The following is a 26,821-nucleotide window of genomic DNA, read 5'->3' on the forward strand; positions in this document are numbered from 1 at the left end:
AGATGAAGAAAACAAACAAAGAATGGAAAATGAATCAGTCATTTAAAAGTTACTTTCCTTGTAAAGCCGCTAGAGGAAGAAAGAAAATTAATGGAAAAATAACTGATTGGGTAATTTCAGATCCCTTTTATTGACTTTCCTCTTTTATTCTCATTTTTAATTTTTAAGAATCACTGAATAACACACATAGAGTAAATTTTACCAAGTTTAAACATGAAGCATATGATTTTTCCCATATTTTTATTGGTGCATTATAGATATATATATATATATAGTGGGATTTTTTTTGTTACATATTCGTACATATACACTATATGGTAAATATAATTTGGTCAATATCATTCCCCAGTATTTTTCCTTTCCTTCTCCTCCATTCTCCCTCTGGTCAGCATCCCTGTTTTATGTAAGGATTAAAACAAAGGGAATTTCATTACCTTTCCAATTGAAAATGACTCTCTGGGAGACTTGCCTATTATCTCTCTCTCCTGACTTCATGGAGGGTCAGGTAATAACCTAGTTTTCATTTGGTGATGTGAACCATTAGTGTGAGTGACTTCATTTTGTTTCTAGTCTGGAAAGTGCAGATGCTCAGTCCTTGATGTTCCTGGAACACTGGTGAAGCCTTCCTTATACACTAGCCTCCCACCTCTGCCCTACAAGCTCCTGCCTTTCACACCCACAGATGTGGAGGAAATTGGTGCTTACAGCTGCTGCTGTGTAACCTGAAACAATTTTTGTAATTGCCAGACAGAGGATCAAAGTACAAGAGCCTAAAGAAATCCTGGCCCAGAGTGGAGCAGGCTAACTTTGGCCTCAGTACAAGGCAGTCCCGATATCAAATTGGTGCTAGAAGTGGTGGTGCATGCCTGTGATCTCAGCAATTAGGGAATCTGAGGCAGGAGGATTGCAAATTCAAGGCCAGCCTCAGCAACTGATAGCAAATTGAGGAACACCTTGGTAAAAACCCCCAGCAGCTTATACCCCATAAGTTGTGCATTAGTGAAGCAAAGCTTTTGCCAAATATAATTTTCAAAAGACTAAAAACACAACCCTTGAAGCAAGTGTTTTGATTTAAAGTTTATTTAACTCCTCGGTGAGGACACCAGCAGGAGGTAGAGTCAGTTGTAGGAGGACTTGAGGAAGACAAGTTTTACAGAGTCAGGAAAGGAAATCGGAAATAAGCTTTGTCAATTACATACAAAACTCGTTAATGCCCAAGAGGGCCATAAAACTATGACCTATTAAGTGGTTGTCTTTTTCTACTAGATGCAAATCATCTGCCTCTCCATGGAACCAAAAACAAATAACATCAACAACAAAGAAACATTTTCAACTTAACTGTTAAGTTCAAAGGATGTGGGCACTAACTATGATTAGCAAGTCAAAGGTGCATTTTTCTAGAGATGTAATTTGTTCTTTGGTGAGTTTCTTAAAACAGTGCTCTCAAGTATAACTGAAAAAAAAATCCATAGTAATCTTGTTATTGTATTTCCAAGTTTGGGAAATTTAATTTGTACCCAAGGTTAGAATATTGAGCTTAAAGAGTAAGAATAGAATTGTACCACTTTACTTTTATTTACACTAAAAGATACTTACGGGGCTGGGGATGTTGCTCCCTGGCACAGCACTAGCTGGGCAGGCACCAGGCCCTGGATTCTAATCCCAGCACTGGAAAATAAAATAAGGAAAGAAAAAGAATATAAAGATACATACAGAGAATAAAATCATGGTATTTGCAGGGAAAAGAATGGAGTTGGAGAATATTATGCTAAGTGAAGTCAGCCAATCCCCCAAAACCAAAAGCCAAATGTTTTCTCTGATATGAGGATGCTGATCCATAATGGGGATGGGTGGGGCATGGGAGGAATGGAGGAACTTTAGGTAGGGCAAAGGGGATGGAGGGAAAAGGAGGGGGCACAGGGGTAGGAAAAATGGTGGAATGAGATGGACATCATTACCCTAAGTACATGTATGAAGACTTGAATGGTGTGACTCTACTTTCTGTACAACCAGAGACATAAAAAAATAGTGCTCTATATGTATAATATGACTTGAAATCCATTCTGCTGTCACATATAACAAATTGGAATAGATAAATAATTTTTTAAAAACATGCATACAGAGCTATCTTGATGATAATGTTAGTTACTATTTCAACTTGTAGAATCAATCTAAAAGTAGACAAAACATTTAATTATTGTTAAAACAAACAACAACAACAACAAAAAACCCTAACTTTACATTTAAAGTGAGGGTTCAGACAAATGTTGGAATATAGAAGAGGCTGGAAAAATGCAGAAAAAAACAGAGGGTTTATATGTTCTGTGGGAGATAAGGTTAAGTACAGACTTCTCAGTCTGAAACTCCAGGCATGTAGCATGTGGCCCTGACACTCTCCACTTCCACCCCTTCTCTCTTCTCCACAACCATGTTGTGATGAGGAAGGTGGTAGAATGTGTGTCTTATAAGAGAGGAAGGGGTAGCAGGCTGATGAGACTAACCCCGGGAACTTCAGAGAGGAGGTCTCTTTTGGACTGAGTCTTGACTGACAAGTTGATTAACCATTCAAAACACAGCTAAGATGAAGGGCCAGGCCAAAGGTTGTGCAAGGGTCTCCGTGGTAACCAGACATTACTCCAGGGGAAGTGACCTGTCCAGCTGGGGCAGAGAGTAAGTGGTGGAGGGCAGAAGCTGACGTTGCAGAGCAGGGCACGGCTTGTACTGTAGATGGCTTTACTTTCCAGCCCAGTGCTTTGGCATTGAATCCTGAAAGCTATAAGGGAACCTTTTGCTAGGTTTTCTGCAGGGAAGGGGTAAGGCTGCCATAACGAATGCAAACAGGGCATGATGGATTCCTTGTGTCATTAGTCTGGGAGTGTAGAAGTAGGGTCGAAGGTGGGATTAAAGTGACACCAAAATTTTTCGTTTTGTTTTAAATGTCCAGTTCTAGTCTGAACTAAGGTTTGAAAAGATGGCAAGACAGCCAGTAATGGAACTAATTATTCACCTGTGGACAAGGGACAGTAGCAGGTCAAATCAAATACATAGAGAAGTAAAGGAGTTTTTGAATATGGGAATGAATTAAAGGATCTCTCTCTCTCTCCCTCCCTCCCTCTCTCTCTCTCTCTCTCTCTCTCTCTCTCTCTCTCTCTCTCTCTCTCTCTCTCTCTCTCTCACTTTGGTCCTGGGAATTGAATCCTGGGCCAAATGCTCTACCACTGAAGTGTATTCTCAGCCCGAGGTTGGAATCTCTGGCCCAGGAAGCTGAGTGCTACAAGACAAAGATAATGCAAGATAAGGGGTACCTTCATGGAAGCACTTATGTTGTTTTTAAAACTTAAAATGGGAAAAAGCTAAAACCGAAAATGATAGGACCATTGTGTCTTCTGTAGCACCTGAGAAACGTTTGCCTATAATAGAATTCACAGCAGTATGAGTTAAAAATAAGTTCAGCAGAAAGGGAATTGGTTGACACAGTAAACCATCTAAGAGGATGAGCAAATGGGTGCCTCTTTCGCCTCCATCCTCAAGTCCGAGGGTGACTCTTGGTATCCCCATGGGATTGAAGAATGGGGTCCTCATGGTCTTCTTCACTCAACCTCACAAGCCTGAGGCCCTGGGTTTGAACCTCAGCACCACATTAAAAAGAAAGAAAGGAAGGAAGGAAGGAAGGAAGGAAGGAAGGAAGGAAGGAAGGAAGGGAGGGAGGGAGGGAGGGAGGGAGGGAGGAAAATATATATATGAATGAAGAGGGGTTTATGCCAAACAGTTATTTTAGATTTTTATAGCAAGATTTTATGGTGATTTACCCTGATTCTTATCGTGGGAATATGAGATCAACTCAAGACTGAGGTTTGGGCCCCAGTCAGTTTTCTAAATCTCAGCCTTCCCCATGTCTGCATATTAGTATCACCTGGGGAGCTTTTACAAATACTGATACTTGCTTTCTCCTGAGATATTATCTAATTACTCTGGTTTGGTGCTGAGGCATTATTTTTTTAAAAAAAATCTGTATAGGCAATCTTAATATCAGTTAAGGTTGAGAACTGTTGGATTAAAGGATTATCTGTTACAAAATGGTTTATGCTAATCTAAGAGTAAGTTATTGATCACTCCTAGGTGGGAAATGATATTGAGGATTTATCTGGTTGAATTGAAAGTCTGTTCATGACCCCCTACAGTGGTGCACTCAAGAGGCTGAGGCAAGAGGATCTTAAGTTCTAGCCCAGCCTGGGTAACTTAGTAAAACTCACATGTCTCAAAATAAAAAATACAAGGAACGGGGACGTAGTTCAGTGTTAGGACATTTGCTACATGTAGGAGGCCCTGGTTGGATCCCCAGCACTACCAAAAAAAGTCTGTTTATGCAGAAAGGTTTGAACAAATAAATAAATAAAAATTTTCACAGAATATTATAATTAGGGGTAACAATGCATTTTTAAATATTTATGTCTGTATATCACACATGATATTGCATATGAATTATTTTGTTAAAGTTATTATGCTACCACAAAGTATAATTAGAGCTTAGCAATGTTAAATAATATTGAATTCAATGGACCCTTAAGTGACTCAGATATGCACTTTGTTTTATCAAAGGCAGCATTATTTACATCCGTTTATAATTATAAGGTACTGAAAGAACAAAATGCAGCTTTGTAGGTAAAATTTAGAGTAGGTTAGAAAATATAGAAGGATTTTGTTGTTGTTGCTTAATGCATTGTCCATTACAGCTAAGATGAGACATATTCACTTAACCAGTAGTGCCAGCTGCTGTTCAACAAGGCCAAGATAAACAAGAGATCAGTGACCAAGACCAAGTCTCAGTCCTTGAGGACTTTACAGTCCCATGGCAGGAGATGGGCAGTAAATCAATGAGCATAGCAATGAGCCAACGAATTCCTAATGATGTTCAATGTAATAACACAGGAGTGAGCAGAGAGGCAGACCCTGAAGAGTAGGGGAGGGGCAGTGGTGTGGGTTAGGTGGTCAGGGAAGCCTTTATTCTAGAGGCAACACTTAATGTGACTGTGAATGGGAAGGAGGAACCAAACTGGCCAAGAACTAAGGGAAAAGCATCCTAAGACATGGAACCAATAGGTACAACACACTGAGGCAAGTACAAATTGATATGTTTTAAGAGCTGGACTGAGGTCAGAGTGGGCATCATGAGCAGGGCCATGATCAAAAGAGACGTGGGCAGAAGTTCCTATGCTCTGGAGCACAGTTCCCTTTCTCCCCAACCCCCACCTCCTTCCATACTTTGTAATGGGGATTGAACCCTGGCACACTTTACCACTGAGCTACATTCCCCAGTTCCTTTTATTTTTAATTTTAAGACAGAGTCCCCTTAAATGGCCCAGGCTGCCTTGCAACTTGCAACCTCCTGCCTCAACCTCCAAAATTGCTGGGATTTTAGGTGTGCTCCATCATGCCCAGCTTCAAAGCAGAGTTCTCAACATGAGGTCCTCAAACCGGCATCACCAGCACCACCTAGAATTTTATTAGAAATGCAAAGTCTTAGACCCATACCACAGCCCTATAGAATCAGAAGCTCCAGGGATGGGCCAGCCACATAGGTTTTAACAAGCCCTTCAGTGTGCATTCAAGTACGAAAACAAAAGGTGTAGAACGAGGCCTAGGAGCTTGAATTTTATTCTGAATGCTATCTACAGAAGGCCAGTTTCAACAGGGATTGAATCGTCTGATACACATTTTGGAGACAGTTATACTGGTAGCTGTATGGAGGATGATTTGTAAGGGTGGAAGGTATTAGCTTTCTGTCACTGTAACAAAGTATCTGAAATAATTAACTTATAAGGAGGAAAGTTTTATTTTGGCTCACTGTTTTGGATATTGCAGTCCAAAATCAGGTGGACCCATCACTTTTCGGGCCTCTGATGGGGCTGTCAGATGGCCACGATGTGGAGCATATAGCAGAGCAAAGCCCTTCTCCTAGAGGTTGGGATACCAAAAAGAGAGAGCAGGACAGTTCCAGAGTCCCACAGGCCCCTTTGAGGACTTACTCCTAATGATGGAAGGGTCTACTGCTACACCTCTCCTCCAGGAGTCGCCACCATCTCCCACTAGTGCCACCCTGGGGACCAAACCTTTAACCCATGGGCCTTTCAGGGTCATTCAAGGTCCAAACCTTAACGGGGAGCGAACACCAGGACTTGAAGGAAGGCGAACTGGAGTCTTTGTCCTTCCACTTGCTGGTTGGGTCTCTGCAGGCAGTTTATTTGTGAGTTGGGATCTTGCTGTGTTGCCTAGGCCAGGCTCAAACTCATGGGTTTGATTGACCCTCCATCTTCAGTCTCCCGAGTAGTTGGAGCTGCAGGTGTACACTGCCACACCCAGCCCCCAAAATATATCTTTTTTTAACAGAGCTGGGGGTTGAACCCAGGGCCTTGCCCATATGAGACAAGCCCTCGACATCCCTACCCCTCACAAGCCATTTTCTTAACATTTCTGAACTAGAAAACAGGTGCTGTAAAGGCAGGTGGGTCAGGAGAGCATCTTTTTTTTTTTTTAACCTAACAGTTTTGGTTCTGTACCCACCTGCCTTCTGTTACCTTTCTTCTCATCCACATTTCTCGTCATCACAGCCGTGTGGCTTCTTCCTCATGTGATAAGAAAGCTGTGGCCAGGCACCAGGCATTACGTCAGTTGGCCTGAAGGAGCAAGAGCTGGCATCAGCCAGGCTTTTATAAAAACACCGAGGCCCATTGCTTCCTCCAGACCAGCCCTTGAAATAACAGTGCTGATAATGTTATCTGGGTTCTCATACCCCGAAGCTGAGAGTTCATTGTCATCCAAGCATGAGACCTTTAAGGAAAGGTTTTTGTGGTTTAGAAAGTTCCGGAAAGTAAGCAGACTTGAAGACAAAAGCCTTTGGTTTGAGTCATGACCCTGACATTTACCAGTATGACCTTGAGCCAGTCCCTTCACCTGTCTGAGCATCAGTCTTGCCTCATATGGGTACAATGTCCCTATGCCAAAGGGTCCTCTGAGAAGAGTGAGTCACCCTGCATGTGGAGGCCTCTTTGCAGCGAAGAATCCATCATGGCTGACACCATGTCTGTTTTGTGTTCCAGGTGCTCTCCCTGAGTAAATAAAATATTCCGCCCGTAAGTTGGTGAACACTGTTAGAAACTGTAAAGAGCTTTTGGTAGTCAGCTCTGAGCACTAATAATCAGCCTTCTAATAATCATGCTAATATTTCTGCTACTAAGTGGCTTTTGGTCTCTCCCCACCTTGATTCTCTGCCTTCATTCAGATGAGGTGTTAGTCATTTAACAGAAGTGCACCATCCTAGGTTTTTGCCACACAGGCCCCAGATACCTGTGTGCTCCTGTGTGGGTGAGGTTAGAAGAGCAGTTTAAAATCACAAAGTTTACAGACCGCCCCCCAATCCCTCTTCCTCTTAGTGCATGAACTAAAGAATGAAGAGCCACTTTTGGTGACAAGGAAGGGCTGCCTTGACTGGAGTAATGAGAATGTGCAAATTGAGTGACAGGTGTGGCAACACAGATGGATATGGATGTCCTATAATTCAAAGGGAGAAATCTTAATGTATTGGAATGAGCAGAGATGGTTCCCTATGGAGGGATTAGCAGACCCCGGTCTTGACCGGCTGCATGGTGGAGTTATAGGGAGGCACAGGGCTAGAGTGAGCCTGGGGATGGCTCACCAGGAGCCATAATCTCAAATCAGAACGGAGGCATAAAGAAGGAAGTTAACGGAAGGAATGAGCATATGCTAAGAATGAAAAGAGACAAGGGTTTAAAAAGACTCAGTTGTTAGAAGGGACATTGGTAGAATAGAACTGAGGGACCAAAGAAGAGAGAGGAAGGGAGGGAAAGGGGGAGAACTGGAGAATGAAGTTGACTAGATCATGCTTTGTGCAGGTATGAATACATATCACAGTGCACTTCAATTTTTATATAACTATAATGCACCAATTAAAAGAAATAGGCAGCTAGGTGTGGTGGTGCATGCTTGTAATTCCAGTGGCTTGGGAGGCTTATTGTGAGTTCAAAGCCAGCCTCAAGAACTGCGAGGTGCCAAGCAACTCACTGAGACCCTGTCTGTAAATATTAAAGTACAAAATAGGGTGTAAATGTGACTCAGTGGTTGATGCCCTTGATGAGTTCAATCCCTAGTACCAAACAAGTAAGTAAATAAATAAAAGACCAATAGATTACAGAAAGGGAATCAGGGGAGGGAGGAGGAGAGAGAAAGAGGAAGTACTTCAGATTAAAATGAAGCAAACTGTTATATGCATTTATGAATATATGTCAAAATGCACCCCACTTTTAATGTGTAACTGAAATGCACAAATTTAATAAAAGAAAAAAAAAGGCTCCATGATTGTCAATAATTGGATCAACTTCTGCTACTTAATAAGCCACTCCAAAGCTTATGACTTCAGACAGCAACATTTATGTGGTCCATGATCCTGAGTGTCAGCTTCTGGGCTGGGCTCACTTGGACACGCTTGAGGGTTTTCTGGGTCACCTGTCAACTGTCTCACCTCCACAGCATCCACCCAATTTCTCATCTTCCTCCAAGCCAGAAGGGCTCATTCTTTCTTGGGTGCAGCCTATTTTCAGCACATTCTGTAGGCCACAGCAAGTCGCAAGGCAATCCAGACTCAAGCAGTGGGGAGGCACATTCTGCTGCTTGATGGGAAATGGCAAGTCCCATTGCAAGATGTGTGGATGCAGGGAGGTGGCAGGATCACGGCCGTGTTTGCGAGTAGCCTCAGTTCTGTTATGTGCTCCTAGGCAATAGGTCAAGTTAAAAAGCACAGAGCGGGTTCAACACAGTTATTCTAGAAAGCACCACCTATTGCATATTTTGGGTTTTGCCTACCTGGCAGTCACAACTACCACCCTTGGTCATTAGAGCACAAAGGCAGCCTTGGAACATAAGCAATATGTAAGTAAATGAATGGACTCTGTTCCAGTAAAATTGAAGATTTAGAAACAGGTGGCGGAGTGGATTGGACTGGCAGACAGTAGTTCCTTCCATCTGGCTCAGAGGACAAATGATGCTACACAGAAATGAATAACAAATTAGTTCTGATGATGATGACCAAATAATTTCAGTTTCAATTAATTATTTCTAGTGCCTCATTTTCTCCTGTGACATTGTTCTTGTATTTCTGATTTCGTCATCCTCCATTTCTTTTCCTTTACTCAAAGGATTGTTACATGGGCATTTGCTGCATTAATAGAGTGTTTTTGTCTTTCTTTTCTTTGCTCTCGCTTTTCTCTTTCTTTCCTCTCTGTGGTGTTAACCTTGGGTTTGCTTTTCTTCCTTTCTTCACCAAGGTGGAAGGTAATTCTGTATCTCCGAAGAGCAGAAGCATCTGACCCATGAAATAATGTCTGAGTCAGTCTCATGGAAAACTCTTAATACTGAGATCCGCACTTCAAGGGCACGAGAAGGACAGCTTGTTTGTGGGAAGACAGGAGACACATCCATTAAGAAACTAATGAAAGAAATCCAGAGTGGCATTAGATGTACAAGGAGCTTGTGCAAACAAAACAAAACAGGAAGAAAGTGTGTAAACAATGAGTCAACATAATTAAAATAGAAGAACTAACTGAGCAGCTACTTATACCTGTCAAGTATAACTGCTGTGTAAAGAATTGGGTTAATACTCAGTGGTAAAATTAGAGTGATAGATTCCCCAGGGCTTCTTTTCAGCCTACAATGTAAATAAGAAAATGCTTGATATTTGTTGCTTCAAACCATACCTCTGGGTTGTGGGTGACCAGGGTTGTGTCAGCCAGCATGTCCTTCTAATTAGGATTGATGAGTGGGGGCTGCCTAGTGGATCTCTGGGCCAACAGTGGAGAGGCCCAGGGGTTACTCTGGCTTCATTCTCTTTGCATGGTTTTTGTTTTTTGTTTTTTTTTTAATTCTGCTTTTGATGTATGTGGTCTAGGCACTGTTTATGGAAAGTACATTCAAGCATGAACATGTGAAGAGTCAGATGAAATATGCAGCATATTTCAAAGTGAGGAATTCTGGAACCAATCTCGAGGCATAAAATTGCATTTCTTTAAACCTATGCAACTGCATGTGAGTTGCTTATTCATGTTAGTTTTTTCGGAGTTGTTTTTTAGAAAGGTTGCTGTATCAGTCAGGATCCTCTAGACAGAACCTTCAGGATTCCTACAAGAAGAGATTTATTGTGAATGATTACCTCATATTACTATAGATGCAGAGAAGTCCCAGGGTCTTCTGTCTGTCTGCTCAGGGACCAAAAAGCAGGGCTATAGTTCCAGTTCACAGCTGTGTGTGCCAATCTGAGTCTTAGGGCCTGGAGAACCAGAGCCCAGTGTCTGAGAGCTAGAAAAGATGGCCATTGCCAAAAGTTATGTTTTACCAATTCTTAGGGCATCCCTTACTGCAGTAGAGTTGATACATAAATTAAGTATTACAAGTTTTTTTTTAAAGTCCTTACACTATAAATATCTATTACTATGATCACTCAGTAGGTGTCAGACTTATGTTTGACAAATGGTATACAATTTTTTTTTTTTTTTTTTTTGGTACTGGGGATTGAAACCAGGAGCACTTTTCCACCAAGCTCCACCCCCGTCCCTTTTATTTTATTATTTATTTTGAGACAGGGTTTGCTGAATTACTGAGGCTGGCCTCTTATTTGCAATCCTCCTGCCTTAGCCTCGAAAATCACTGGGATTATAGTTGTGCACCATTGTGTCCCTCGGCTAGCATTAAGTTACCAAAGCCTTACAGTAACTGCATCGTTCAGTAGACTTTTTTAAACCATCATTTTACAGTCTACAATACTGGGACTAAAAATGGCTCAACAACTTGCTGGAGGTTATATAAGCCTGTCACAGGCTGGGCAGAACAGTTCCATACCAGCCAGGGGGACGCTAATTCTCTAAGTACAGTCCCAGACTAGTCACATCAGCAGCACCTGAGAACTTCTCAGAAATGCAAATTATCAGAACCTATATAATCAGTAACTCTGGGGCTAAAGTCCATCAATTTGTGTATAAGAGGATTCGCAGGGATTCTGACCATGCATCTCAAATTTAAGAACCATTAGGCAGAGGTCAAGGTAAGGATTATTTGACTTCTTAACTTAGAAGGGAAAAAAAATGAATTCCTTTGAAAGTTCTCTACAACTAGTCACCCTCAAACAGGCAATGCTGATAAAGAGAGGAGAAACTCTTGGATAGAAGAGACTTCTTTTTCTAGAGTGGATGTATTTGATTCTGTTGGGCCCTTTGTATACCAGGCTCAGTGCACCCTCAGGTGTCATGAGAATTACATGAGATTATTTTCCAGAGTTTCAGACGAGTAAATTGAAGTTTAGGTCACTTAAGGAATTGTCAGCTAACCAACACAGAGCAACTAGTGGAGTTGGTTTCCAGAACAGAGAACATCCATGCATCACAGAAGGACTGCAGCAGAGAATGTTTCTGAAGCTATGTATGAATGTGAGAAATTCATAACTGAAAACAATGCTTCTTGCCGGGTGTGGTGGAGTAAGCCTATAATCCTAGTGGCTTGGGAGGCTGAGGCAGGAGGATTGTGAGTTAAAAGCCAGCCTCAACAAAAGTGAGACCCTATCTCTAAATAAAATACAGAAAAGGGCTGGGGATGTGGCTCAGTGGACAAATGCCCCTGAGCTAAATTCCTGGTACCCCCAAAATAAAATAAAATAAAAACAATGTTTCTAAAGTTCAATCTTGGAAGCTAGAACCAAGAATCTGTTTAAGTCACCATTTGCTTTAACTGTTCTAGACCATAATGTTGACACTACTAAGTTTTTAACACAATCCTTTTAGGGAAATGAGAATGGAAAGAATTTACTTTTTTATAGAATTGTCCCTAAGTGCCCTTAAAGAGCACTAATACCTCTCCCTGATGATCAATAAAAATCAGCCTATATAGTTAGAAAAGAATTAACCAGGACGTTTTTAGTCTCTAATTGTTTTGAGGGATAAAAAGGTAGGGAAAAATGTACTGTATGAAAAGAACATGGTATTTCCTTTCAGTGGATAGAAATAGAGTTAAAATGTCCTCAGCTGGAAAGCCCGTGGTTTTTAATGCTTAACGTTAGTTTTAATAAAGTATTAAGAAGGATCTGTCCAGGCATGGTGGCTCACGCTTGTAATGCCAGCTACTCAGGAGGCTGAGGTGGGAGGATTGCTGAGGTGGGAGGATTTTCCTAAGTTTCCTCAGAAACTTAGGAAAACCCTGTGTCAAAATAAAAATGAAAGGACTGGGGATGTAAATCAATGGTACAGTGTCCTCGAGTCAGGGTTCAATCCCAATACTGGAAAAGAAAAAAAAAAAACATGCTTTTTTAAACTACTTTCTCTGAAAGCCATAAATAATTGGTACATGCTCTGAAATAGTGCTTTGTCAAACATTCATTGAAGTGAGTGGGCAGAGCTGGTATGGATCCTCAGATATCTAGCCTGACAGCTATGTAGGCGCTTCCCTTGCCCTTCTGCTTGGGTATTCTCCTTCCAAGTGCCTAAAAGGGCAAGTGATCCTTCTAACTTTAGGAGGATGCAAAAAACAGCCTCCTAGTTTTTGAATGTTCAGCCAAGCCAAGTTGCCAGGATATTGTTTGCAAATAGAGAAAGGGCTTTTGCACTAAGTGGTATTTAGGGTAAAATGTTTGCTAGCCTTCTTTCCAAAAGCTTAAAATACACAGATTTGGTGAAGAGCATGGGTTTTGAATTAAACAAAAGTAGGTTCAGTTGTGGCTTTGCTACTTAGAGACAGGACCTTTCTTGTTTGAAAAGTGGGAGTTTATAATACTTACCTTGCATTGCTGTTATAAGGAATAAATAAGATGGATGGTTTTTAGAATTTACGTCAGTTTTTTTTTGTCTTCTGGTTTAAACTTTTAATAGATTCTCACTTAATTGCAAGTAAATTATTATAACCTTTTTGGTGACCTCAAGATCCACCACTTTGTTGTTCTATCCAAGTTCCCTAAACCTAGCAGATACAGTGTGACCTCAGGACCTTTGCACTAGCTATTCTCTCTCTGGACCGTGAGTGAAGTCTCATGTGTGTGCTCTCTCCCTCATATATCTTCAGTCATTATGGTTCACTTACTCACTTCATTCAGATTCTGCTCAAATATTTCTTCCTCCAAGAGATCTTGATGGTTCTTCTCATCTGCACACACAGGCTCCTCACTCTTTGGGATATTTTTTATCTTCTTCACATTTGTTACTACACAATATTTATTTATTTGTTGTTCATTGCAAAAATCTCCCTAGAATTATTAGTCCTGAGGGTGGAGAGTCCTGAGAGCAAAGACTTTGTTTTTATCTATTGCTGTATCTCCAAATGGAATTCATTCTTTTTATCACTCAGTGCATATTAAATAAGCACCTACTATGACCTGCTAATTCTTTAGCTGCATATCTGAGAGTCAACTTTGTTGCAACTTAAATGTTTCCTCGTTTTCTGTTACTTTTAATTGTTTTCTTATTTATTCTTTGGTCCTGGGGATTGAACACAGGGATGCTTTACCATTGAGCTATGCCCCAGACTTTTATTTTTATTTTCGTGTTTTATTTTGAGATAAGGTCTCTCTAAGTTACTTAGGGTGGAGCTACATTGCTGAGGCTGGCCCCCAAACTCCTGCCTCACCTTCCGGAGTTGCTGGGAATACAGTTAAGCACCACTGCCCTCGGCCTGTTTCTTGGTTTTTAAAGACTTTTAAGGATCCCCAAATGGGTACTGAGGATGTTGTTGTGAGATCTGGAAAAAAGATAAGCAAAAGAGAATCCCTGGTGACTTGGGAGCCAAGTTCGCTTCATCTCCCCTTCCAGGGGAACCTGCGGACCTTCGCAGACTCGGCTTCTGGCGGCAGCATCTCCAGGATCCCTTTGCCCTTCAGGGTTCGTGCCGGCTCTGGACAACTGAGTGCACCACAGATGCCAGAGCTGGGCCTTTTCCCCCAGATGAAGCTCCTGGGGTGGCCTTCCGTGCCCCCCCAGTGCCTGCCTCCCCCTGGGGCAGCTGGTGTGGACGCTGTACTGCAGGCTGAGATTCTGGGATCCTTCATCCCCAGTGCCAGTGGGCGGTGTAGCTTTGAGGCTCTCATATCCCAGATGACACATGCAAAGGGGTGACCTTAGCATGCCGCTGTCATTGAAGGAAAGCCTTTTCCAAAGCTTCCCTGTTTTTTTTTTTTTTTATTTTTTTTTTATTTTTTATTGGTTGTTCACAACATTACAAAGCTCTTGACATATCATATTTCATACATTAGATTGAAGTGGGTTATGAACCCCCAATTTTACCCCAAATGCAGATTGCAGAATCACATCGGTTACACATCCACAATTTTACATAATGCCCTATTAGTAATTGTTGTATTCTGCTACCTTTCCTATCCCCTACTGTCCCCCCTCCCCTTCCCTCCCATCTTCTCTCTCTACCCCATCTACTGTAGTTCATTTCTCTCCTTGTTTATTTTCCCATTCCCCTCACAACCTCTTATATGTAGCTTCCCTGTTTAAATGGGAAGTGCACACATGCAAAGGGAAGTTCCCTGAAAGTCACGTGAGATTCCTTTCAGGGACTCTATTCAGCCTCCTCACACCTTCTATACCCTGTTTTTCCTAAACCTGCCATTTTAGATGTAAGAGGTAAGTCTTCTATTTTACTGTGTGTGGGTTTTTTTTTTTTTTAATGAGTGTAATTCACTACTCTGAAATAACTTGAGTTTTTATTAGAAATGCTTTACGGGAAAAAAAAAATCAGCCTTTCATGTTCTGAGCTCATCTCTCATTCTTAGACTTTCTTTGTGGGTGGTGGGAGACATATGTGTTTTTAATATCTATTGAAAATATTTATTGTAAATCCTGTTTGTTTGTCCCCTTAGCTCTGAGGAAGCTGGTCCTCTTTAATTTGTCTTCTTTTAGTTGCTAAGGAAACCATTTTGACTAAGGTGACAGTTTTCCTGACCAAGAAGCACCAGCAGGCCAACTTTCAGGTTCTTTTTAAAATAGAAAATGAAACTCAGGAAAGCTGGCCTGCCTTCCTCTGGTTCTTTTTAATTACCTCCATCGACTCCTGCAAGCCAGGTCACTTATAAAGTTGAAGATGTTCTTCATTTCTGAGGTGAGGATAAAATGAAAGGAGCAGATTAAATCTTTCCACTTGACACTAGAATAAGTGTCCTGTGTATCTCACAGTCTTTGTTGAAGTGAGCACTTAAAAATGCCTGTGGGTGTTCATGGAGGGAGAGACTTGCATTTCTATTTCTATGAGGCTTAGAAGGAGAGTTAGATAGTGGTCTCTGACCTTTAAAACTTGCTGAATAGCTGACCTCACTGCCCTCTCCCCACCTGAGTGTGAATTGCCTCCTCAGGATGGTACTAGGTTGGGGCTGCTCACCAGGAATTCTCTCCCCTGGTCACTGTACCCCATTGGAACTACTCCCTAACAATCTCCTCTCCATTATCAGCCTCAAAGTGGGTGTGACTTAAACGTGTACTTCAGTACAGATCTGTGGTTCCAGCTATCTGATATACCTCGGAAGTCCTCATCTGTAAAATGAGAATAACAATAGTACCTCCCTCAGAAGAATGTTGGAAGGTAATGATTTAACATCCTGAGAGTGCTTGGTGCATTACCTGGAACTTAGTAAGCACTGTGTGTGTTGCCTAGTAATAGCAGGCACAGCGCTAGGTACCACAGGTTTTTGAGTCGCCAATCAGGAGACTAGAACTATGTCTCCCTGTTGGTTCTGGTGGAGCATCAGGTGCTGGTAGAAGGAGGAAAGTCTGTATTAGAGTTAAACAGCTTGACCTATGAGGAGCATCTGTCCAGAGAATCAAAGGCCAAGGAGAAAAATGCAAAAACTAGACATTCTCTTATGATGCCTGACAAATTTCTTTACAAAATAATGGCACATAACCAGGGTCTGTGACGGGACAGCCAGGGCCACTGTCCCCCTGCCCCTCGTTTGGAATGTGAGCTGAGAAGCCCAAGGTCAGTCATCTCATGAGATCCGTGAACTAGAAGGGGGACTCACAAAAGGAAAGAACATTCCAGATCCTTCCAAGGCAAGACCGTACTCAGGAGGGTAAAGACAATAAGGACCCCTGCCTGTTTACTTCAGGAGTCTATTGTGAAGGCAGAATGTCTCGCTGGAGTATTTCCTTTAACTTGGAGAAACAAAAATTTCTGATTCTATCCAAAGAAGGAAGTATTCGTGCAGAATCATAAAGGATTTGGTGCATACAGAGCTTAGGGGATTCCTCTGGAATAAAAAGTGGGAAGAAATAGACCATGTGGCATCTCTAGGGCCCTGGACAATTGAGATCTGATAGAAAATACCATCTCTTGGTTAATTCTAAATCACACTCCATCTCCATTCCCAGACGAAACGCCATACCCAGAATCCTCCCCTGTTTATGAGATGCCTTTGGGGGATAGTGTGATTTAAATTGGAGGACAATCCCCGTGGCCTCTTCCTAACTCAGACTTCTCTTGTTTCCCTCCAACCTTGTCAGTCTCTTTTGTCTTTTCCCAGTCAGTTCTTTTTGTTGTTGTTGTTGTTGTTTGTACCAGGGATTGAACCCAGGGGCTGAGCCATATCCCCAGCCCCTTTTATTTTGAACCTGGGTCTCGCCAAGTTGCATAGGATGTCACTAAATTGCTGAGGCTGGCCTCCAACTTGAGATCCTCCTTCCTCAGCCTCTGAGTCATTGGGATTACAAGCGTGGGCCACTGTGTCCAGCTCTCCTCCCAGGTCTTACCAAACCAGAAAACATGGAGGGTGAGCCCAGCTCCATGTGCACACAGAGGTGCAGTCTTCCTAGGCAGTGTTCATTTCCTGATCATCTCACATCTGTTGGTGACAGGTGAAGGGGGCAGAGTACAATGTCATGGGCTTCAGAGTTGGAGAAATTGGATCAAAATCCAGTTTGGCATGCACCAGCTATGACTTTGAAGACTGACTCTCCTTCAAATGTTTTATTACTTCCCTCTAAATTATTTGCATTGTCTAATAAGGCAACTACTAACCATATATGACTATTAAAATAAAAATTAATTAAAGTTAAAAATGCTGCCCCTCTATTGTGCAATCCATGTTACAAGTGCCTCAGAGGCCCATGTGGCTCAAGATAAGCATGCTCAGCAGCACCCATCTGGCACATACCCTTTATCACAGAAAATCTGTTGGGACAGTGGGATCTGGTCTAAATCCTTGAAGAATGCTCATGAGTTCTGGGTGAGATGGTATTTGTGGAGTGCCTAGTGTGACAGCCCTAAATTCAATGATAGGTTTTTCTGCGAATTGCGACCATTCATGGATTGGACATTTTCCTTATCTCACGTATTTAGACCTTCTCAACTTTAATTCTTTGAGCATTCCTTAAGGTTAGTATCATTTATCCCAATATTCAGATTGGAAGAGTGAAATTCATCAAGGTTGATCAGCACGATTCCTGAGCTTCTCCCACAGGTGCTGTTGAGGCATCAAGCATTCAGGGACCATTAGCTACAGGGCTGGGCCCCTGGCTCGTTTAGGAGTCTCACCTCCTGAGAAGGTGCTCTTTCTCAGAAAGCACAAGATTCACGATGGAGTATAAAAAGCCTCCCTCCATTTCCTTCCTGTGTCCTAAACTACTTGTGTCATCCCCACACACAGAAGACTAGCCCCTGAACAAGCAAGGTTTAACTAGAGTGTAGGTAAAGCTTTGATTGCTAGTCCAAAATAGCTCTCCCTGGCTGGCAATCAGACTTGACTGTATCCTATTCACTGATGCAAACGCCATTTCTAAATATATAGACATTTGCAATTAACTTGGATAATGATGGTGAGAGAGAGGTCAAGAGAGAAAAGGTGAGAAATAATCAGAGGTCACAATTAAAAGAAAATCAAGGACCTATTATCTGGATCTCCCACATGAATACATTTCCTCCTCTTCCATCAGAGCATTCAGCCTGTTCAGTTCTCTGTCATTTCCTTATAAGAAGAAAGGGGACTTCACTTTATTTAACAGAATAAGTTTTAAAATGCAAAGACTAAATGGTTTTAATCTAAATCAATTTGAAGGGAAGGGAGAAGGGATGAGAATGGGAAAGACAGGAGAATGAATCGGACATAACTTTCCTATGAATGAACAACCAGTGTAACTCCACATCATGTACAACCACAAGAATGGGAAGTTATATTCCATGTGTAATATGTCAAAATGCATTCTGCTGTCGTGGATACCTAAAAAGAACAAATAAAAAATTTTTAAAAATAAATCAATTTGAAAGCAATTTGAATCTTTGAGAGGAAGGCTGTAATGTTGAGTGATGTACAAACAGCGTGGACCAGGAAACTATCCTTAAAATAAACCCATAAAAAACTTAAATACGCACTCCTTCCTTGATGAGATAGGGAGGTGCCTGTTGGCCTGTAGGGGCACACCTCCCCAGATCCCTGGACCAGCCAGTTGTCTGACAATAGTAATTCCAGCCAAAATGATGCTTCTTGTGTTTCTCAAACAAAATACCACCACTTGCTCAGTATTTTCAAAAGGAGTTCCTGGCCCTTTCTAGTCCTCGTCCTATGGCCCAAAGAAAGAGTTGAACTAGTAAAGTAATAAGCCCTTGAGCTCTAAAGGTGACTATGAGGAATTTTAACTGAACCATATGAGAACTGAAACTTTAGGATCTCTGGTAGAAGTCCTGTTATGGTTTATTTCCTTACCAGAAAGTTCTATTACCATTTGAAAAACAGAGTTGCAGAGGAGAAGGGGCTTAGCTTCCTTTGAAGAGATCTCCCAATCTGGAAGAGATGTTCCTGAGGATGAGATTTAGGATATTACTGCTTTAGTCAGTTCAGGAAATCACCTCCCATGTTCTCTGGTCAGGATGTGTCCATGTGAAGTTTAAAACTGCTATTAGGGAAAAAGAATAGATATCTGCACCTTTACTAACCTTAGGGTCAGGTCCATTCATTTGTGCAAAGAAACATACATAGGTTGGGTTCTGGTCCCATTCAAGTGGTTGACATACCTCCTTCAGATTTGCTCTCTGATTTTTCATGGTCAATTTGAACATGTTTGTGCTGAAAACCTTTCAGCCTACAGTGGATGAGCTTATTGTGGGATTTCCTGCATCCCTGTCTTTAATGTCAGTCGGGGCTTTTTGGTGAGGTTTTCCTGGAGAATTTCTGTTCTGGTCATTGTTGTCCCTAACCACTGATAAGTTTTTATCTTGTAAATTGGATAGACAACTAGTGAATATCCTTCATTCTTTTGTCAAATGATTTAGTAGGAAAGGAAAAAAAAAAACGGATGTGTGTTAGGTGATAAAAAAGCAAGACCAAAGTCCTTATGTAAGAAGAAGACTGAACTCAGAGCAGAAATGGGGGAGTTGACTTCTGATATGAGAAACATACTTCATTAGGAGAGAAGAAGGGGAGGTTTCCAGATGATGGCTTCTCCTTACTCAGTGAAGCACTGTAATTGGTGAAGAGTGATCAAGTTTCAAAAATAAGCAGTGGACTAGTCCTCTCAGAGTGAGGAAACTATTTTTGTCTTTTAATTTTGTCATACTGGGGATCAGACCAGGGTCTCCTGCATGCTGGGCAAGCGCTCTACCACTGAGTTCCATCCCCAGCCCCAAGAATGGTGAAATCTATTTAAAAAAAAAAATCTATAAGATTGAAAGTGACTGTTGATTATTTGAGATTTATAGTCTTGAATTTAACTAAAACCAGACAAATTCGTTTTGTGATTTTCTTCATCAAGTTCAGTGGTACAACATGGCTAGGGTGGACTTGGTTTCAGAGTTGAAAGCATCTATGAAGAAGTGATTTAATGGAAATTAGCTGGACAAAGATGGAAGTAAAGGAGAAGGAATCAGGTGGATCGTGAGAGATTGACAGGGAGAATGAACAAGAGGTTGTAAGAGAAGTAGACATAGGAGAGAGAGAGCACCAGAGCTAGGGGATGAGAGATCAGAGCAGTGGTCCAAGAGTGGGATGCTTCGAATTGACATTTCCAGGTGATAATGGTGATGAGCTCTGAATAACTTAGAGGATGCCTGTGGCCATACCACCCTGAATGCATCCCATCTTGACTGGATAACTTAGGGGAAGAGAAAGAAAAAAATCACTGTGCTTGTGGAGGAAATGGAAGTCCAGCTCCAAAATAAGTTGGGAAACCTTTCTTTTTTTTTATTTTATTATTATTGGTTGTTCAGAACATTACCAAGCTCATGATATATCATCTTTCATACATTTGACTCAATTGGGCTATGAACTCCCATTTTTACCCCAAATACAAATTGCAGAATCACATCAGTTACGCACTCACGTTTTTACATAATGGCATATTAGTGACTGTTGTATTCTGCTACCTTTCCTATCCCCTACTATCCCCCCACCCCTCCCCTCCCATCTTCCCTCTCTACCTCATCTGCTGTTGTTCAATTCTCTCCCTTGTTTTCCCCCCGCTTTCCCCTCACAACCTCTAATATGTAATTTTGTGTAACATTGAGGGTCTCCTACCATTTCCATATGCTTTCCCTTCTCTCTCCCTTTCTCTCCCCCAACTCGTCTTTGTTTAATGTTAATCTTTTCCTCATGCTCTTCCTCCCTGTTCTGTTCTTAGTTGTTCTCTTTATATCAGAGAAGACATTTGGCATTTGTTTTTTAAGGATTGGCTAGCTTTGCTTAGCATAATCTGTTCTAATGCCATCCATTTCCCTGCAAATTCTATGATTTTGTCATTTTTTAGTGCTGCATAATACTCTATTGTGTATAGATGCCACATTTTTTTTATCCATTCATCTATTGAAGGGCATCTAGGTTGGTTCCACAGTCTAGCTATTGTGAATTGTGCCGCTATGATCATTGATGTGGCAGTATCCCTATAGTACACTCTTTTAAGATCCTCAGGGAATAGTCCGAGAAGGGCAATAGCTGGGTCAAATGGTGGATCCATTCCCAGCTTTCCCAGGAATCTCCATACTGCTTTCCAAATTGGCCACACCAATTTGCAGTCCCACCAGCAATGTACAAGTGTACCCTTTTCCCCACATCCTCGCCAGCACTTATTGTTGTTTGACTTCATAATGGCTGCCAATCTTACTGGAGTGAGATGGTATCTTAAGGTGATTTTGATTTGCATTTCTCTGACTGTTAGAGATGGTGAGCATTTTTTCATGTACTTATTGATTGATTGTATGTCCTCGTCTGTGAAGTGTCTGTTCAGGTCCTTGGCCCATTTGTTGATTGGGTTATTTGTTATCTTATTGTTTAATTTTTTGAGTTCTTTGTATATTCTGGATATTAAGGCTCTATCTGAAGTGTGAGGGGTAAAAATTTGTTCCCAGGATGTAGGCTCTCTATTTACCTCTTTTATTGTTTCTCTTGCTGAGAAAAAACTTTTTAGTTTAAGTAAGTCCCATTTGTTTATTCTTCTTATTAACTCTTGGGCTATGGGCGTCTGATTAAGGAATTTGGAGCCAGACCCCACAATATGTAGGTCGGAGCCAACTTTTTCTTCTATCAGATGCAGTGTCTCTGATTTGATATCTATCTCCTTGATCTATTTCCAGTTAACTTTTATGCATGGCAAGAGAAAGGGATTAAGTTTCATTTTGTTGCAAATGGATTTCCAATTTTCCCAGCACCGTTTGTTGAAGATGCTATCCTTCCTCCATTGCATGCTTTTAGCCCCTTTATCAAATATAAGAAAGTTGTACTTTTGTGGATTGGTTTCTGTGGGAAACCTTTCTTTATGGCATCTATGCCATGGATCATCTCAAATCCTCACCTGGAATTAGATGATGGGGAGCACATGAATAATAATGCCAGTGGATTCATTGTGGGTCTGCTCTGTAAGGGCTATTTTAGAACATACTTTTGGACACTGCCCACCAAAATTCCTTGTTACTATGAGGATATTGCTATGGAAGTACTCTAAAATGTACTAATGTTCATGTCTTGATTAGTAACAGATAAGACTCCCATGACCTTCTGGGTGGAGGCATTTTTCTACAGCATGCAAGATCCTTCCCATGACCTAGCTCTTAGTTATATGTGCCATGTCATCTCCTGCCACTTGCCTCACTACTCCATACTCCTCAGAAGTTCCTCTCCATCATCAGTTCAAGACTGTGTACCTTTACAAATGCTGTTCTCTGTCTGGCATGAAGACCCATCTAAAAGTATCAACTTCTAGGTTAAATCCCTTGAAAAATGCCACTTTGTGCCAGGTGCAGTGGGGTGCACCTGTAATCTCAGAGGCTCAGGAGGCTGAGGCAAGAGGATTGCGATTTCAAAACCAGACTCAGCAAAAGTGAGGCACTAAGCAACTCAGTGAGACCCTGTTTCTAAATAGAATACAAAGGAGGGCTGGGGATGTGACTTAGTGGTTGAGTGCCCCTGAGTTCAATCCCCTGTACCCCAAAAGAAAAACAAAATGCCATTTGGAGGGGTCAAAAATTTGGCCCACATTGGCAATTCCATACTGTTAGTAATTTGCTACAACAGTTGCAGATTCAAACCATACATTATTGCTAACAGCTGCCACTTGATGAGAGGTAACTCTGTGCTGTGTACTTGACATTCCCTATGTCTTAATTCCCACAACAAACCAAAAAGTTACATGTAAATGCTTCCATTTATTAGACAAGGCTTCTGAGACTTAGAAAGGCTTTTCTAGTAGAAGCTAAGTTTAAAAAAAAAAAAAAAACTGGTGGAACTGAGTACTGACTCCAAAAGCAGAAGTCATGCAATGAATGCCCTTGTTTTTATCAAATTTACTGCTGTATCTCAATATCCAATACATACATGAAAGGGAGGTAAACCACAGCTGGTAATTCTTCATCTGCCAGTCAACTATTCTATCAATTCCAAGATTAGCTCTGTTCAGAGCCCCCAGGTCTCTAAATTCTACCACCCCATGGTGGCCAAGTATCTCCACATTGCATTTGCCTTGGTGAATATTCCCATTTCCCTGGAATTGAGAAAAACAAATTTTAATGGGTGAAACTAAGATTCTTTGATGCCCCTAAAATCTTAATCCTATAATTGTTGCATACCTGTTTTAAGTCATTGCCTTGATCCATATTTGCCAGACAGGTTCCTAATTGCTGATGTGGCATTGAGAGGGGAAAACAAGTTCTTTAGATCCTGAAAGGAACATAGGCTTGTGGAAGCAAGCGGGCCAAGTCATGGTGTAGTGCAAACAGGGGGCAAAGGGCATCTTGTTTCATTTGCTAAACACTCTTTTTCTTTCATGGACATAGAATTTTCCTGGCATTACAGTGGTGCTCTCTTGCTCAAGCCTGGGAATCTGTTGGCAAGTACAGTGCAGTGCAGTTGCTCTGATGTCCTAGGTTTGGCTGATATTCTTTCTTGATTAAATTTTTATTCTGTCATATTTCACTGAGTTTCTGATGTCAGAGTCCACGTCAGAGGTTCTCAAACTTTAGTGCACATCAGAATCACCTGGAGGACTTGTTATAACACAAATCCATCACTGGACCTAATGTTTGACATCATGTGAGATACAGGCAACATTTTCTCTTGCACAGAGGGAGACCAGGGGCTGAATGTGATTGTCCTCCTTCTGACCCAAAACTCCTCTTCCAAGACCTTAGGAAAACTTCCTTCTGTAGGGACCTTCAGGACATGAGTGTCATTTATTTTCAAGCCTGCTCTAGAAAGGAAGATGCTCTATTAAATTGATCAGCCTTACAATATAAAACAAACAAACAAAAAAGAATGCAAGGAATTTACAAAATGAAACATAATAAGATAAGAAATATTATTATGAGAATCAGGATGCAAGAGGGTGATTTCTCATTTTCCTTTGTTTAGAGGCTCACAGATATTTGCATTTTTATTAGATTCAAAATGGTGTGAGTCATGAAAATCAACACATTTCTCTCTAACAGGAATCATTCGTCTTTGAACCCAACTGCCTCTTCAAAGTGGATGAATTTGGCTTCTTTCTGACTTGGAAAAGTGAAGGCAAGGTATGGCACCAAAACAGCAAGTGTTTCTTTCTGCTTTCCGACTCAAGCCACTTCATTTCTCAACGGGTAGAACAAGTGCCTCTTGAGGGCATAGACCCCGACACCTGATCATTCATTTCAGCTTTTTAAAAACATGCTTTCATGTGCCAGGTATTGGGGATACAGTGGGGATCAAGGACATTATCCTAATCCTCACATAGTTTAAGAATAATCAGGAATTTTAAAAATAAGAGTTACAAGTGAGTGAGTGCTGTGAAAGAGAAGCTTAGCTAGTTTTAGAATCTTACAACTAGCAATCCGATTTAATCTTGGGAGTTCAGAAAATTTCCCAGACCAAAAAAAAAATAATAATAATGTTCAAGCTGAAATCTAAAGTGGTTTCTTGCAAACACTAAAAGGGTGCTCATCTCCTTGTACCCTGGGACTTAATTTGTTGCATGACACAATATACACACGAAATGAACATTTAAGTCAAATGTAAGTAAAGGAGAATTGGAGTTACATAAAAGTTTTTATTCCCACTTAATATTTTGTGTGCCAATATATTTAATGATATTACAGAATTTACTAGCCACATTGCATGTATAAAAGGAATGGCATTTTATAAACATGTTATAAATAATTTTCTTACCTTGTATTTGTATACATAGTTGCGATATAAAGTTTGGGGGCTTGGGATGTAGGTCAGTGGTAGAGCGCTTGCCTATTATGTATGAGGCTCTTAGTTCAGTCCCTTGCAAAAAAGAAAGAAAAAAAGAAGAAAAAAGAAAGAAAGAAAGGAAGGAAGAAAGGAAGGAAGGAAGGAAGGAAGGAAGAAAAAAAGATAGACTAATGATTACTTCTGATCATTAGCAACAATCATCATTGTTTTCACCTTATTCTGATCAGCAGTGACTTTGTTGTCAAAAATGTTTGCTGAGTAGCTTGTACCATTGGTCAGGCAAAATTGAAGCTCACTGCTGGCTTGTATTCTCTCTCTTCAGGAAGGACAAGTGCTGGAATGTTCCCTCATCAACAGTATTCGGCTGGGAGCCATACCAAAGGTACCTGTGACTGGTGTTTGTCATTCTACTAATAGATTTACATAGCTTATCAATGTTCTCCAGGTCCTGTTTAACCTGTTACTGCCCCAAAGTCACCAGCTGGGAGTGAAGAATGGACAGAGTTTAGAAATCTTCCTATCTATAACTGTTGGGTGATTTGGATTTCATTGTCTTTAATTATATAGATTGATGTGGTTAACCCTTGAAAATTAAGACTTTGGCTTGATACAGCAGCAAAGAAACAGTTCTCTTAACTCAGAAATTAGCTGTTATAAACTCCTCTCCCTTTTTTAGAAAGCAGTGATTCCCTTTTCTCCTGAGGTTGATGTGCAAGTTTAAATGGCTCTGGTAGTTCTGTGTTTGTGCACCTGTGCACACAGACATTGGCTCATCTAGAAGTCTGTCTCTGAGACTTTGAGAGGGAAATAAATAAATAAATAAATAAATAAATAAATAAAACAAAAAGCACATAAATCACTCTTCCTCACAGTGATTGATTTTTTTGAATAAGAAGCTATTTGTATAGTGGTGCTTGCGATTTAAAAGATGTTTCTTCTTAGAACATTCTAGCACAGTATTTATTCCCCATTCCATAATAGCTCTGCAGGTTGTAAGCCCTTCAAAACAAAGTTACATTCTTTACTTTGTTTTTTATTTTTTTTAAAATCTGTCTTCTTTTATGTTAGTTAAAATTTTCTGTGTGACCATATGTTGGCATTTCCTCCTGAGTTCTTTCAGAGAGCAAAGGCCCTGTTTTATTTAAGAATGAGGGTAAACGTTCACAGCTTTCATGCCAATTGAGGATGCCATGGCTTGTAGAAATGAAAATATTCACTCTGGATCCAGGCTACTTGAAAGACTTAGTCTCATTTGGGGGAATAACCTGTGTTAGCTGGCTGTGGCAATGGCGTATGGGTTCATGGGCCATGTATGTGACTGTTATCTAGTGAGAGCCCCCTTGTCAACTTGTGAACAAAAGTGGACCCCAGTCACAGCCTTCTCTATCTCAGAATGGAAACCAAAAAGCTAAACAAAACCCCTCACATCTACTTTTCTAAACCAAAAAAATGATAACATCTCTCTTATTAAAGGATTTCAAATAATACGTAGTGTTAGAAATTTTACCTCTACAGGTTCAGAATAATCCTAGGTAACCAGTATGCTAGTTAAATGGGAAAAAGCAACCACAACATTTGCCCTTCTGTATATTTTTACCTCTAATATATTTTATTTTTGGCAAGTTTTCTACAATATTTCCAACAGATTTTTTTTTCTCATTTGTATACCTCTCTGCAGGATCCCAAAATCCTGGCTGCTCTGGAAGCTGTTGGAAAATCAGAAAATGATCTGGAAGGGCGGATAGTTTGCGTCTGCAGTGGCACAGATCTTGTGAACATTAGTTTCACATACATGGTGGCTGAAAACCCAGAAGTAACGAAGGTAGACTCAAATAGCTCCCCAATATGTGTATATGTTATGTGGATGACCTTTTATGTATAGTATAATTATAATATGTGTTTTTAAATTGTGTTATCACTTAAATTTCTAAAAATTTTCATTGATTTGCTGGCATGTTCACGTAGAAAACCAGCAAACACAATACCCTCTTAACATGCCACTTACATAGGCTAGTAGCCCAAATACCTACCATAATGTGTTGTAGGAAAAACTAGCCCAGGACTTTTCAAACTTGAATGTGCACAATTTGTGATCTGGGAACTGATTAAAATGCAAATTTTGATTCAATAGGTCTG

The 26,821-nt window shown here is 40.8% G+C and overlaps 1 protein-coding gene across 15 annotated transcripts in view; it reads left to right on the plus strand.

Annotated features, from left to right (window-relative positions):
- Window positions 1–26,821, plus strand: part of PLCB4 (phospholipase C beta 4) — a 388,840-nt gene that overhangs the window by 231,566 nt on the left and 130,453 nt on the right. For 14 of the 15 annotated variants that reach the window (XM_081291654.1, XM_081291650.1, XM_081291653.1 and 11 more), the window contains 3 exons: window positions 23,944–24,024; window positions 25,008–25,067; window positions 26,364–26,507. In XM_081291654.1, the coding sequence (XP_081147780.1) occupies window positions 23,944–24,024; window positions 25,008–25,067; window positions 26,364–26,507 (285 nt within the window). Of the gene's footprint in view, window positions 1–23,943; window positions 24,025–25,007; window positions 25,068–26,363; window positions 26,508–26,821 lie in introns of those variants that run through there. The other variant, XM_081291655.1, reaches the window with a different exon arrangement.

The sequence above is a fragment of the Spermophilus citellus genome, assembly GCF_964194105.1.
Source record: "Spermophilus citellus genome assembly, chromosome: 4".
NCBI lineage: Eukaryota > Metazoa > Chordata > Mammalia > Rodentia > Sciuridae > Spermophilus > Spermophilus citellus.